Raw genomic sequence first — 13985 nt, forward strand, 5'->3', positions numbered from 1 at the left:
CATTCATTCATTTATATTTTTGCCATATAGGTGTGCCCCCCCAAATGGGAGATGCCTCAGGACTCTGAAATGCACCTGGTGCGCTGTCCTTGACTCAGACAGTTTTAGACAGAGGATCCAGAAGACAACAAAAGGTGAGGACTTAATACAAAGGCATTTAGAAGGCGAGACAGGATGAGGTATGCGACCTTTGTTCGATTGGCAGAGAACCAGGAGAAGTCTGGCTTTCAGTCTGCGCAGTCGCCTTATTTGCCAAAGGCTGAAGTAAAGTAATGCAACCACAGAAAAGATTCGGGTCAGCAAGCGGCAGTCATCAGGCCCTATGGAGGGTCCCCTAGGCAAGACCACTAGTTGCGGAACAGACGGCTCTCTGGGAGGAAAAGAGCCCTGATTAGAACTGTTTGCCAATTTCCATGGTGTAAAGACTCACACCACGGCGTACTTCAAGCTACAGACATGATATCACTGAAGGGGGAGTGGGGAAGAGGTGTGCAGTAGCCTAGTATCACATAGCATTTCTACTATACAGCTGCAATCGATGTGCATAACCTCAGAGCGCAGATCACAGCAACATGCGGTGCAATACCTCCCACCATCACAGTTTGGGATTTAATCCCACATTTGTGCCAAAGGTTACTTTCTGACTCCTAGGTGAAATGAGACAAAGCCGGCAGGTTTTCATTTGTTTTATAAATTCCGGGAGCCTTCAAGAGAAGCCCTGGGCAAGGGAGGGGGGAGGGGTAAAGGTTGCCGTTAGCCTCTGAGGAATGTGCACCTCAACCCCTGTGCTGTCAAGTGGGGGAAAAAAAGTTTTCTCAAAGAACCTTTGGGCTTGCTCAGATGATCATGCAACCTGCTTTGCGATCCTGGCCTGGCGCGTGGCGTTGGGGTGCACTTTCATTAGGATGGACTGCAGGCAAGCTCAGCGTTCCCCGCTTCCGGGGACTCCACGTCCGGCTTCCTGATGGATGTCGAAGCACCACAGGGTGGCTGTGTCTCTTTCCGAGACCTTCGCCTTCCTTCCCGTTCCCACGTGGAGATCAGCAGATAGCCATGCCGCTGCAACAGCACTTCACATGCCAGCCAGTGTTTGTTTCCTTAGTGTTTACTGGCTCACCTTGATCACTGGACAGATATTCTTGGGCACGTATTGTTTGTCCAGCGCCAGCTCAGCACCACAGAGAGGGGGCATTGAGGATGGGCGTTTGAGGAGTTTGGAGAACTGGGGAGGCTCCCCGGCTGCCGGTTGGTAGAGCCCATCTGATAAGATTCAGATCAGTTCCTCTCAGGCACAAACTGGACTACAGTGCATTTTCCAGAAAAGCCCAACCTTTGCCCAGCCTCTAGGCCTCTCATGATTATGTTACTTGGGCCTGGAAAATGCTTTCTCTGCCCTTTCCCCCTGTTGGCTGGGCCTTGTCCTGGGGTGGGGAGAGGGTGGACCTGGGAGCTGCTCCCAGGAATAGGACAGGCACCCTTCCTTTAGAGAACCCCTGCTCTGAGCCAGCCCCCGGGGACCCCTGCTGACAGGGGCACAGTTCTTGTCCTCAGGGAGCTTACAGTCACAGGAACAATAAAATAGGGCACCTGGTGGAGCAGTCTGTCCAGGGCCGGGGCGGGGGGTTAGGAGACATTAGTCATTCCTCCTGGGATGGGGAGCGGCCTGCTTTGATGACGCCTTCCTCCAGGTGAGTGCTGACAGATGAGAGGGAGTGTGCCAGGTGGCCAGGACGGGGCAGGAGGGCACTGTTGGCAAAGGGAATGGCTTGAGCTCAGGAGCTGAGTCAGGGGGTGTGAGGGAAGAGGGATTCTATTCTTGAAATAAAAAACCAAAAGCGCCTTGATGGCTGATAGGATGTGTAGGTCAACCTTAAGGAGAAGAGCCTGAAACGGCTCCGACAGTAAAAAAGGCCGAAGGCAAAACATGTTTTAAAATAGGGAGGGAGAAATTCAGGATGGATTCCGGGTGCTTTTTATTGTCTTTATGCTTTCCCGTGTTTTTAAATTTAAGATAGTTGCCGGTATTACCTGCTGCCCACGCACTTCTCGGTCTGCAGGGGGCGCACCCTCAGACACACACTCTCTGACAGGTTAATGGGCGGGGCCGCCTGTGGCCTGTGGAGCTGGCCATTGGCTAGCTGGGCTGTCCGTCACGGCCTCCCGCCCCCGCTCTACGTCACATGACGCAGCCCATCATGGCGGCGGGAGCGCGGCTGCCGGGGCCCGGGGTGCCGCAGGGCTGCTGCCGTTGCTGCTGTTGAGAGGCGGCGGCGGCGGCGGCGAGGCGGGCGGGAAGGATGGTGGTTCTGTGGCCGGAGCGGCGGGTGCGGACCGGGAGCCGGGCTGAGGTTTGGCCGAAGCGACGCGCGCTCCGGAGCGGCCAGCGCGGTGCCGCTGAGGCAGCGTAAGGGCGGCAGGAGCGACTGACGGACGGACGGACGGAAGGCCACCCGAGAGCCGGCCCCGGGCCGTGCGGTGGGCGAGATGCCGGGGCCACCGGCGTTGCTGCTCCTGCTGCTGCTCCTGGCCGCCGGCGGCGCCCGGGCCGTGCCACTTCCGCAAACAGGTGCAGGTGAGCGGGGCCGCGGCGGCCAGGGGCTGCGGGGGTCGGGCTGCGGGGCCGCGGAGACCCGGGGGGAGGCGGCAGGCCGGGCCGGCCTCGGCGCCGCGGAACCGGAGGGCCTGCCGGGGCGGGAGGCCCGGGAGAGCGAGCGAGTAGGGAGGCTGGTGCCGCAGGCGCGGGCTGCCTCCCCGGGGCCGAGGCGGGGGCGAGGCGATGCGGCTGGGGCTGGGGCTGGGGCTGGGGCTGGGCGGGCGGCGAGGGGGTGGCGGCGGCCGACCCCTCCCGGGCCGACTGCGGTCCTGGCTCCAGACCTGTTGCCTGAACGCCCTCAGCCCGCATCCCCTCCTGGCCGTTCCGCTTCCCTTTGCAGATGTCACCTGCCCTCTGCGAGTCTCCCCGTCTCGCAGTGAGACCCGTTTCTTAGCTCTCATCGCGCACCTGCTAGTAAATGCTCAGGATCGAGGGCTTGCGGGGTTCCCTGCCCCCCCTGCCGCTTGTGCTGAAGTTACAAACGGGTGCTAGACGCTGTGCTTTTTATTCTGATTGAATCTCGGGGCATGAGAAGGAAACAACTCTATGCATATTTCTATTTTAGGAAGCCAGTGATTAGAGTAGCAGCCTTTGAATAACTATTGACAAAATGGCCCAAGGGTGATTGAAGTTTCTATTTTAGCTAAGTCGTGATTTTCTTTCTATTTTAGCGATGCCGTTTTTCATATGCGGTTTATTTTCCTAGATAAAACACCAACCGCAGAAAGCATCGAAGTTGGGTCTTTTTTTTTTTTTTTTTTAAGGAAAAAAAAAATCTAGGCTAATTTGTCGTTATCATCTGCTGCTTATCTTTGAAATGAAGAGACTGAAATTTCATAGAATTTTCTTAATTTTATTCTGTTTATTAAATTGGTTGGGGTGACATTGGTCAACATGAACACATAGGTTTCAGGTGTGAGTTTCTATGTGTACAAGATCTGTATATTGCACTGTATGCCCGCCACCCAAAGTCAAGTCTTCTCCTGTCACCATCATAGAATTTTCAAGTTGGAATAGTATATAAAGAAAATTTAGTACAATTTCTTCATTTTTTAGTTGAAGATACTGAGGCCATGGGGGTGTCTTCGATCCCCCTGCTTGTCTGATTCAAGCCTTGTAACTGCCTAGGAATACTTTTGAAGTTGAGGGTTATTTTAGAATGATGGTAATTGGGTATGAACATGGCAGTTACCGTCCCCAGCAAAGACATAGTTTTCAAACACGTCTACAATGAAAGCTGTATGTAATTATTTTCAGAGCTATGCCAGGTTGTGTCATTGAGTGTCCTTTAGTTGAGTATTAACTATTACCATTGTATCATATAATGTATGGCTAAATTTCTCCCACTGCCTTAGATCAAATATTTGTAAGGTGAATTCTGTTTTCTGATATGATAGATAAGAAGAGTGACTATTATTAGAAGTGTATAGGCAGGCCAGGTAGGAGTCACAGAAAGTATCTGGGAAGTTATAAAAGACTGTATGGCCCTAGCTGGTTTGGCTCAGTGGATAGAGAGTCACCTGGCGACTGAAGGGTCCTGGGTTCGATTCTGGTCAAGGGCAAGTACCCGGGTTGCAGGCTCGATCCCCGGTCAGGAGCGTGCAGGAGGCAGCCGATCAAAGATTCTTTCTCATTGATATTTCTCTCTCTCTCCCCCTCTCCCTTCCTCACTGAAATAAATAAATACACACACACACACACACACACACACACACACACACACACACTCACACACTTAAAAAAAGACTATGGAAAGATGTTGATATTGGTATTGAAAGATATTGATGATTAAATTGAAAATTAGCCCCAGAGTAGGATAATGGATAAAGAATGGAAGGGATTCAAGAAGTTTCCAGATGACTTGCACTTAATCGAATATTTTTATATTTTGAAAAACGGATCCTATGTAGGAACCTATAGAAACTTGCCTTCCTATAAATCTCTTAACGTGCTTTTTTTAATGGTGGTATAAATAATCTAAATTTTTTTGAGTGCTGTAAAATCAGAAAAATTAATTCATAAATAGAAAGATCAAATCCTGACATAAATAAAGCATAAAGAAGTATTTGGTGATTTATAGCAGCTTTTTACATTTTCCCTTCATATTCTGTTGCTTGGAAGGTGTATGGTTAGACATGAGGCTTATGACTGACAGGTAAGTAAAGTTAAATTTTGTGGAAAAGATGCACAATCACACATAGATTTTGGGGTTTGTATTTCCATCCAGAAGAGATTATTAATCCTGGTAGCAGAGATGGATTCTAGACCAAGGAGAATAAAGGAACCTTGGAGCTAATCCTCGTAAGTGAGATCACTGATTATGAAAGATGTACCCCTCTGAATATACATGGTATATAAAAGAGCAGTTAAACATTGAAAACATAATAACTCCCAAGCTTTAATTATCTGCGGGGCTGGCCATCGTCACATTAAGGACAGATCATTGCATGGGGTCTTTTGCCTCGTTAGCCACATCTTTCTACTTAAAGTTCAAATTGGTTAATAACGTCTTGGAGAAAGCATGGCTTACCAAAACCAGATTGGAAAAAATACTTGAATTTTATCCTTTGCCAGCCCATTTGCACGGGGAAAGAAATGAGGCAATTTACTAAAATTCAGCATTTAAACTGAAATTTATTTATCCAAGGTTTTTTGGGTTTTTTTTGGTCATCCAAAATAATTTCTAGATTCAGAAGTTAACAAATATCCATTTAATCATAATAAAACTTTGTAAATATGTCATTGCCTTTGCCCGTTAGAGGCAAAAGGCATTTCTTGGTTGCACTTTATTTTGGGTCTCTCTCTCTCTCTCTCTCTCTCTCTCTCTCTCTCGGAGTCCCTTACACCCTCTCAGGAAGCTTCTTTTCCTGAGAATCTGTATTTCTGCAAATACAGAAATATCCTTGTTAGGTAGACTGACATCTTGCCGGCCCTCACTAGGAAGCTTTCAGAGAGGGAGAAAGTCCACTGTTTTCACACAGTTAAGTTGCCGAACTAAGATTGCAGTTAAGTTCTTTTCTACAGATCATAGTATCCCATTATGTGCCTTTTATAAGATTATTCCGGATTCCCATAAGAAAGACAGCTCTTGTATGGGCGAAGGCATTCCCCTCAGCCCACGGTTTATTAATATTGGGGCAGTGGTCAGAGGGGAAACCACTGCCATTGTTCTGTGGTGCATTAGGTCACAGAGCGCAGAGGAAGCGTTTAGCAGCTCCAGAGAAAGGACCTCGTGGAAGTCGGTGAAGCCGGTGGGACCCAGCTGCTGATTAAACAGCAGCTCTCGTTTTAGATTAAACAAACGGACATGTGTCTTGAGCAAGATTTCTGAAGTAAAGGTAGTGCTTTCTACAGTTTGAATTTTTGTGTTTATTATAACAGCTTCTGAGAAAAAGTATTTTCAGTAAGCTTTCCATGCACATTATTTCAGCACTTCTGGCTGTAAGGCTTGAGATTCAGGTTGGGAATGCTCTAATTGCTTTTAGTTGGTGATATTTTTGGGTTAACTAAATAGGCTCATTTGCTCAGTAATAGGAAGTCTGTCCAACAATTTTGTAGCTGATTAGCATTGTAGTTATCAAATCCCTACAGTTTTGCTGATATCAATGTGCTGACTGTTTATGCAGCTCTTGGAATGTAGAGTCCTTGGGCCCTCTGTGTCCCCTGTGGGCTGTGTCACTTAGATAACAGCTGTACATACAATAAAAAAGACTTTGTAGTGTGATTAAGGGATGGCCAGGGTTTTGAAACAGTTAAACGAGTGCTCAAAAAAGTTCTTGTAGGTGGACATAGAAGAACTTTTTCAGTCTCGTTGAGAGTAAAAGTCATGAGCCAGTCATAGGAAGAGCAGGTATGGTAGATGAAACTTGGACTTTGGAGTTGGTCTGGCGTTGGCCTTCCTGTGCCACTTCAATAGCTTTAAGACCTTGGGCCAGTTACTTGACCTCTCCCAAGCTTCTTAGATCTCAATCATTAAAACAAGATGATGATAATATTTACCTACAGGGCTGTTGGGCAGGTGAGGTAGAGGTGGTGTGACACATCTGCTACATGTTGAGCACTCAACAACATAGTCTTCGTCATTGCTTCTGATTGGCAAATTTAGGGGGTTATCATAGAATTGACTAATGGTGAGTGTATGGCTTCTGAGAGGGAACTCAGTGAAATGCCTAGAACTTGCTGGATTTAAAAAATCTGTTACTCAGAATAATTTGTTCTATGATGGGTGGAGAAGGAACCCTTTAAATTTAGCTTAAGTATGCAATATAGGCTGGTGGTGTTACTTCTTGAAATTTATAATGTTGGGGAATTAACGCTAGAAATTTAAAAGATGATCTGGATTACTCCACTTTTATGTAATAAACTTGGTCTTGAACATCAAGATGCCTAAAGCTCTTGCATGTGCACAGTTGCTGGTTTTAATTTAAAGGAACGGAGAGCAATCTCAGTTTAGTCCCAAACAAAATTGTATACTCGCATAAAGCATCCCTGAAGGCAGCCAGTCAACCTGGACCCACAGGGCCGGGGCTCCCTTAGAAAATGTCATTTGGAGAGATGACTGTGACTGTCTTTTCTTCTCTTTTAAAAACATGTATTTTTGCAGCCTCCTAGCTGCACGCTACTCTTTTAAAAATGTGTATTTATTACTTGACGGGAGGAAAAGAATATTTTAGAAGCTGGACAGATATTCCTGGTATAAAATAGACGGCTACATCTAGGGCTGTTTTTAGATTCTAATCTCAACCTTTCTGTGAATCTTCATACGAAGACACTGTTGTGAGAGAAAGCTGAAGAAATAGGCTGAAACTGGTGTGCCAGAGCAAACTGCTGAAGTATTTTTAAATTGTAGCAAGTGACTAATTTGGAACCATGCCTTGGCATTACAGTTATTTGCCACAAAGAACAGGCGTATCAGAAAAATAACCTCGCCATTTCAAAAAGTGTTTTGTTTTTTTACAAAGGTTAGCACAGTGCAGAAACTCCGCATTTCATTTGACCTCGTTGTGACTCAAGTGGGGAAAATGAGAACTATTGACATGAAATGCCTCAGGTACCTGAGAGCTCTTTGCAGCCTCAATTTCCCTACTAAGACCTTTTTAATTTTTTTCCCCCCAGTCCTTAGCGATCCCTAACCCTAACCCTAGAGTGTTTATTTGTGGGACAGGATGTTCATGGGGTGCAGGATGAAAACACTGGAACTTAACTCTATATTTATCTTCACCTTTTTAATATTTTGGTTTATGTGATTTTTTTAAGGTATAGAATATATTGGTACACTAATACATTTTTATGGTTTGTAAATAAATAAATATACATGAAATGGAAGGAATGTAAAGAAAATTTACTGATGGGTGAGCTGTGTGATCAAAAAGGTTTGGATTCAATGTACAGTCTACAGTTTTCATTTAGCAAATAGCCCTTTTAAGTTCTGCCTCTTCACCCAGATTGCCAGGACTCTGTCTTATATCCTTAGTATTTCTAGTGTTTGCATGGTATCTCACGGTTTGTAGATGATCAATAAAAGTTTGTGGGTGAGGATGATCAAGATACTGGAGAACGGGGTTCATCACACCAGAGGCTGCGTGCGCGCACGTGTGTGTGTGTGTGTGTGTGTGTGTGTGTGTGTGTGTGTGTTAAAAGGAGAGAGTATAAGCTTAGAGCAGCGGTTCTCAACCTATGGGTCGCGACCCCTTTGGGGGTCAAACGTCCCTTTCACAGGGGTCGCCTAAGATCATCGGAAAACACATATATAATTACATATATAATTACATATTGTTTTTGTGATGAATCACTATGCTTTAATTATGTTCACTTTGTAACAATGAAAATACATCCTGCATATCAGATATTTACATGACGATTCATAACAGTAGCAACATGACAGTTATGAAGTAGCAACGACAATAATGTTATGGTTGGGGGTCACCACAACATGAGGAGCTGCATTACAGGGTCGCGGCATTAGGAAGGTTAGAACCACTGGCTTAGAGCCTATAATTTTTCTGTGAACCTTGCTTTTTACCCAGCCACAGTTCATCGCCTGGAATGAAGCCATTTATAATTGTTTTATTTTTTAATAATAAACTTTTTCTTTTAGAACAATTTTAGATTTACAGAAAAGTTGCAAAGGTAGTACAAAGAGTTCCTGTACATCCTTTACCCAGGTTTCCCTATTGTTAACATGGTACAGTAGCAGAGTACATTTGTCTCAAGTAGGAGCCATTACTAATAATTATTATTAACTAGAGTCCATCCTTTATTCCGATTTCTTTAGTGTTTCCCTGAGTCCTGTTTTTGTTCTAGGACACCACATTACATTTAGTTGTGTCCCCTTAGGCTCCAGTAATCTGTTCTTTGTTTTGTTTTGCTTTTTAATCCTCACCCAAAGTTATTTTCCCCCCATTGATTTTTTAGAGAGGGTGGAAGGGGTGGGGGAAAGAGAAACAGAAACATTCATTGGTTGCCTCGCACACGTGCCCTGACTGGGGCCAGGGATGGAACTTGCAACCCAGGTCCGTGCCCTTGACCAGGAATTGAACCTTCGACCCTTTGGTGCGCAGGCCCACGCTATAATCGCTGAGCACCACCGACCAGGGGCTGCTCTTTGTTTTGATGCTCTTGACAGTCTTGAGAAGTACTGGTCAGGTGTTTTGTAGACTATCCCTCTGCTGTCATGGTTTGATGTTTTCCTCCTGATTAGATGGGGCTATAGGTTCTGGGAGGAACACCACAGAGATAAAGTACCATTGTCATCACACCATATAATGGTTACATGATTTCAATATGACTGCCATTGGACATTTTATCTGAACTTTTACCAACTGAATTTCCAGACCCTCTCAAATCACTCTACAACTAAACTCTTAAGCCTAAGGGGTTGGTTTTCTTCCCTCGATCACCTGGCTGAGGTGCTGTTTGTCAGCCTTCTCCACATAAAGTTACTGCTCCTCCCTTCTCCACACTGTGTGTGCCGTGATGATGTTATACCCCTAATCTCTCAGGACGTGAGGGACGCCTCGTAGGCTTAAGTGTAGAGTGGTTTTAGGGGTCTGTCGACTTTGGAAATTGTTGAAAGGGATGTGGCACCTCCTGTTGTTGGTGAAAGTGAAGGTCAAATGTCTGATGGCAAGTCTCTTGCAGAGCATGGTGGTAGACTTGTTTTGATCTTTACGGAGCTTTTCTCTTTTTTTATTATGGAAAATTTCAAACATACAAAAGTAGAGGAAGTTATATAATGAACTCTCATGTACCCATCACCCAGCATCAGCAGTTTTTAATTTACGGTCAATCTTGTTCACATGTACCCTTCTCACTGGCTCCAACCCCATTGTTTTGGTGTAAATACCAGCTATGGTATCAGTTCAGCTGAAAATGTTTCAGGAAAAAGTAAAGATGTTTTTATAAAACAGGGTCACTTCAACAATATCACCTGGGGATCCCAGCTGGCATGGCTCAATGGTTGAGAGGGGACCTATGAACCAGGAGGAGGTCACTGCTCAATTCCCGGTCAGGGCTCATGCCTGGGTTGTGGGCTCGATCCCCAGTGCGGGGCCTGCAGGAAGCAGCCAATCAATGATTCTCTCTCATCATTGATGTTTTTCTCTTCCTCTTCCTCTTCCTCTTCCTTCCTCTCTTAAAAATAAACCAAAACCAAAAGAAAAAGAAAAAAAGATCTCCTGGGAATTTGTAGGAGTGCAGGTGTTTGAGCCCCAAACAGACCAACTGAATCAGAATTCTGGAAATCTGTATGTATAATACTTTTCTGGGATTTCTCTGCCCCCAAACAAAATATTTTATTTTCTACTAGCAACAAAATCAGTTATTTAATAGAAATCTGTTGGCTTGTATAACCAGTGAGACTTAAGGAAGGAAGAACAATTTTAAATTTAAAAAATTTAAATTAATGTCAGTTCCTGAAACGTGAAGAGGTTGCTACTCCTGACCTCTGTGCCGGAATACAGTGCTGAAGACTCTTCCTGGGAGAAGTGCCTGTTCCGTAACCACAGAAGAATTTAAACACTCAGGGCAGAACACCCTCACAGCTCGACATACCTTTGATTTTTTTTTTTTTTTTAACTTCAGCCCCTTCTTTGGAAGTCAGTATAACTAGTAACCTCTTTACGTTTTATAAATATCCTGTATAAATAATCAGTAAAAACTGTGAACCAGTACCTGATAGATGCCGGCCCTGGGAGCTGAGAACCTGTGGTGTAGACGTGCCAGCCGATGCCTGGTTCTGCCCTGCACCCCCACTGGCCAGGACCCTAAGCTAGAGCCAGTGTAACTCGGCGATATTCCTGTCCCCCGGGTCACAGATGCGCACACTATCCCAGGCGGGCCTCGGTTCTTGACCTATATAGTAGCTGCTGGTGTTATTTCTTTTCAGCACAATATCATGTTAATATCTTGGTTTTTAAAAAGTTTATTTTTTCAAGCTATTGATCTTGGAATAGCCTAGGATTCGTAGCGTATTTCATATTTTCCAACAGGCACTTTTTTTTTAAAGCTAGTCGATATGTGTTGATACACAGGATGGAGCAAAACAGTTGTGAGTATGGGAAACATAGCGATTATTCTTGTATTATTATTGATTAATTATTGTATTATTTTCCAAAACTACATTTTATTTTTATTTTTTAAAATATTTTATTGGTTTTTTACAGAGAGGAAGGGAGAGGGATAGAGAGTTAGAAACTTCGATCAGCTGCCTCCTGCACACCCCCTACTGGGGATGTGCCTGCAACCAAGGTACATGCCCTTGACCAGAATCGAACCTGGGACCCTTCAGTCCACAGGCTGATGCTCATCCACTGAGCCAAACCGGTTAGGGCGTGTACATTTTACATTGATGTACAAAATCCTATCTAATAAAGAGGGAATATGCTAATTGACCCTCATGCCATTGCAAAGATGGTGGCGCCCATAGCCAATAAGGAGGGAATATGCTAATTCACTGCCCCGCCCTCAAAGATGGCAGCGCTCACAGCCACAAGATGGCCAGCGGGGGAGGGCAGTTGTGGGCGACCAGGCCTGCAGGGGAGGGCAGTTGGGGGCAACTGGGCCTGCAGGGGAGGGCAGTTGGGGGTGACCGGGCCAGCAGGGGAGGGTAGTTAGGGGTGACCAGGCCTTCAGGGGAGGGCAGTTGGGGGCGACCGGGCTGACAGGGGAGGGCAGTTGGGGGCGATCGGGCTGGCAGGGGAGCAGTTAGGCGTCGATCAGGCTGGCAGGGGAGTGGTTAGGGGTTGATCAGGCTGGCAGGTAGAAGCGGTTAGGGGCAAGCAGGCAGGCAGGCAAGGCGAGCATTTGGGAGCCAGTAGTCCCAGATTGTGAGAGGGATGTCGGATTGGAAGAGGGTGCAGGCTGGGCTGAGGGAGATCTCCCCCCCCTCCCCCCCCCCCAGTACACGAATTTTGTGCATCGAGCCTCTAGTATTCTTTTGATTAGCTAAAAAAAGTAAACTACCCCAGAAACTGCTGTATTATAATGGGTTTGATTAGGAACATCATAGGTTCATAGACCAGTACAGATAATTCAGGACTTTCTTATTTTTTGCAACACATATGCCTTGAATAGGAGAAAAATTAGTTCAAGCATCTATGATAGTGAACTTTGAGAGAGAAGTTGCTCTTATTCCAAAGTGAAACCACTATAATTTAATTTTTAAAAGCTCTTTTTCTCTCTCATGTGTTCTCCATGTTCATAGTCCATCCCAAACACCTCTTACATCCTTTTTTTGCTATTGTGAACAGGAGACTTGAGTTTCATATATAATTGCAACTTTTAACTATAGGAAGTAAGTCTCTAAGGTATCTTGTACTTAGAAGGTAGATGAGGGAGAATTTGTAGTCATTTTACACATTTCAAATATCTATTTTAACCAAATAGTAATTGTGAAATTTTGTAATTTCAGTTTTTTATTGCAAAATAGAAGTGTTATGGTCTGTTGGTTACCTCTCACATAGCCTCTAAATTTAAGTTTTATGTGTTTTTCACATTGCAGATTCTTCCTCAGAACCTCAATAAATTCAACTTGCGTTCCTTTCAGAAGGAAAAATAATCCTCTTCCTGGTTCTCCCTGGCAGGGTGCCTCTCTAGAATGGTTCTTTATGTCAGTAGCAACTGTTACTTTCCAAGGACCCAGCCTGCAGTTATAGGCAGAGCCCCACTTGACTCTGACTTCAGACTGTTATTAAAATGCAGCACCCGCACACTGATTGCTAGTGAGACACTGAGAAATAACAAACTTACCAAAATAGTCCCCTGGGAACACTCTCCCAGAGGCCTGATGGAGTTCAGAAATGTGTAATCTAATTTCTTCTTTAGGAAAAAATTAACTTTTAACAAAAGATCATTATAACCAATATTAACCATATAGGCACTGGGTAGAATCATAACATTTTGAAATTATATATCCTTATAGCTAGAACTTGGAGCTGACATGCAAGTTTACAGGTGCAGGAACCAAGGCTCAGAGAAGTTAAGGAGCAGATCCAGTCCTATACTGCCAGTCAGTGGCAGACTAATTGTGGAATGTGGGGTCCTACCGCCCAGCCCACCCTGCTCACCAAGTTCACTGCCTTGCACTGTCGAGAACTCTCTTATTAGCGAGATGCACACACACAGACTAATTCCAGTCATTTCTCCTCTGGATATTTATTTCTGTGTACTGTCTGAAAGTACTGGGATGAAATTTAAACATAGTTGTCATATAGTCAATTCTTGAAGTCTTGAAGAGAATTACTTAGTGAAAATTAAGAAACTAAAGTGCTAGCGTCCATGATTAGGCTCAAAAAGACCAGGTTCATTTTTTACTTTTTAAAATTTGTATGAATAATTTAGTTTCCACCTGTGAGACGAAGTTGTACTGTTTAATTAAAGGTGTTAAAATATTTCTAATTTTTTAAACATGTAATGATAAATGTGTAAAATATTCACTTATAAACATGTTATTTCTTTGAAGAACATTTGTTAGTTGAGTTGGATTTCTTGGAATGAGCTTCTTCTTTCCCTTTGTTCTCTTCATTCTACAATGTGAGAGCCTTTATTTTTTCTATTACATTTTATTTTCAGGAATCCCCCTCCCACATGCCCACACACTTTTAAAATAGAATCTTTTTTTTTTTTAATATATTTTATTGATTTTTTACAGAGAAGAAGGGAGAGAGATAGAGAGTCAGAAACATCGATGAGAGAGAAACATCGATCAGCTGCCTCCTGCACATCTCCCACCAGAGATGTGCCCGCAACCCAGGCACATGCCCTTGACCGGAATCGAACCTGGGACCTTTCAGTCCGCAGGCCGACGCTCTATCCACTGAGCCAAACCGGTTTCGGCTAAAATAGAATCTTTTCATGAATATAATATCTCATCTTATTGCTGAGGATATTAAGT

At 44.6% G+C, this 13985-nt stretch overlaps 1 protein-coding gene across 5 annotated transcripts in view; it reads left to right on the plus strand.

Annotated features, from left to right (window-relative positions):
* Positions 1 to 2215: 2215 nt before the first annotated feature.
* The window catches only part of LMTK2 (lemur tyrosine kinase 2), a 66954-nt gene continuing 55184 nt past the window's right edge, over positions 2216 to 13985 (plus strand). For 4 of the 5 annotated variants that reach the window (XM_036315008.1, XM_036315011.1, XM_036315009.1 and 1 more), the window contains exon 1: positions 2216 to 2572. In XM_036315008.1, the coding sequence (XP_036170901.1) occupies positions 2485 to 2572 (88 nt within the window). In that variant the 5' untranslated portion in view covers positions 2216 to 2484. The remainder of the gene's footprint in view (positions 2573 to 13985) is intronic. The other variant, XM_036315010.1, reaches the window with a different exon arrangement.

Source organism: Myotis myotis, unplaced genomic scaffold, assembly GCF_014108235.1.
Source record: "Myotis myotis isolate mMyoMyo1 unplaced genomic scaffold, mMyoMyo1.p scaffold_m19_p_6, whole genome shotgun sequence".
In the NCBI taxonomy this organism is placed as follows: Eukaryota; Metazoa; Chordata; class Mammalia; order Chiroptera; family Vespertilionidae; genus Myotis; species Myotis myotis.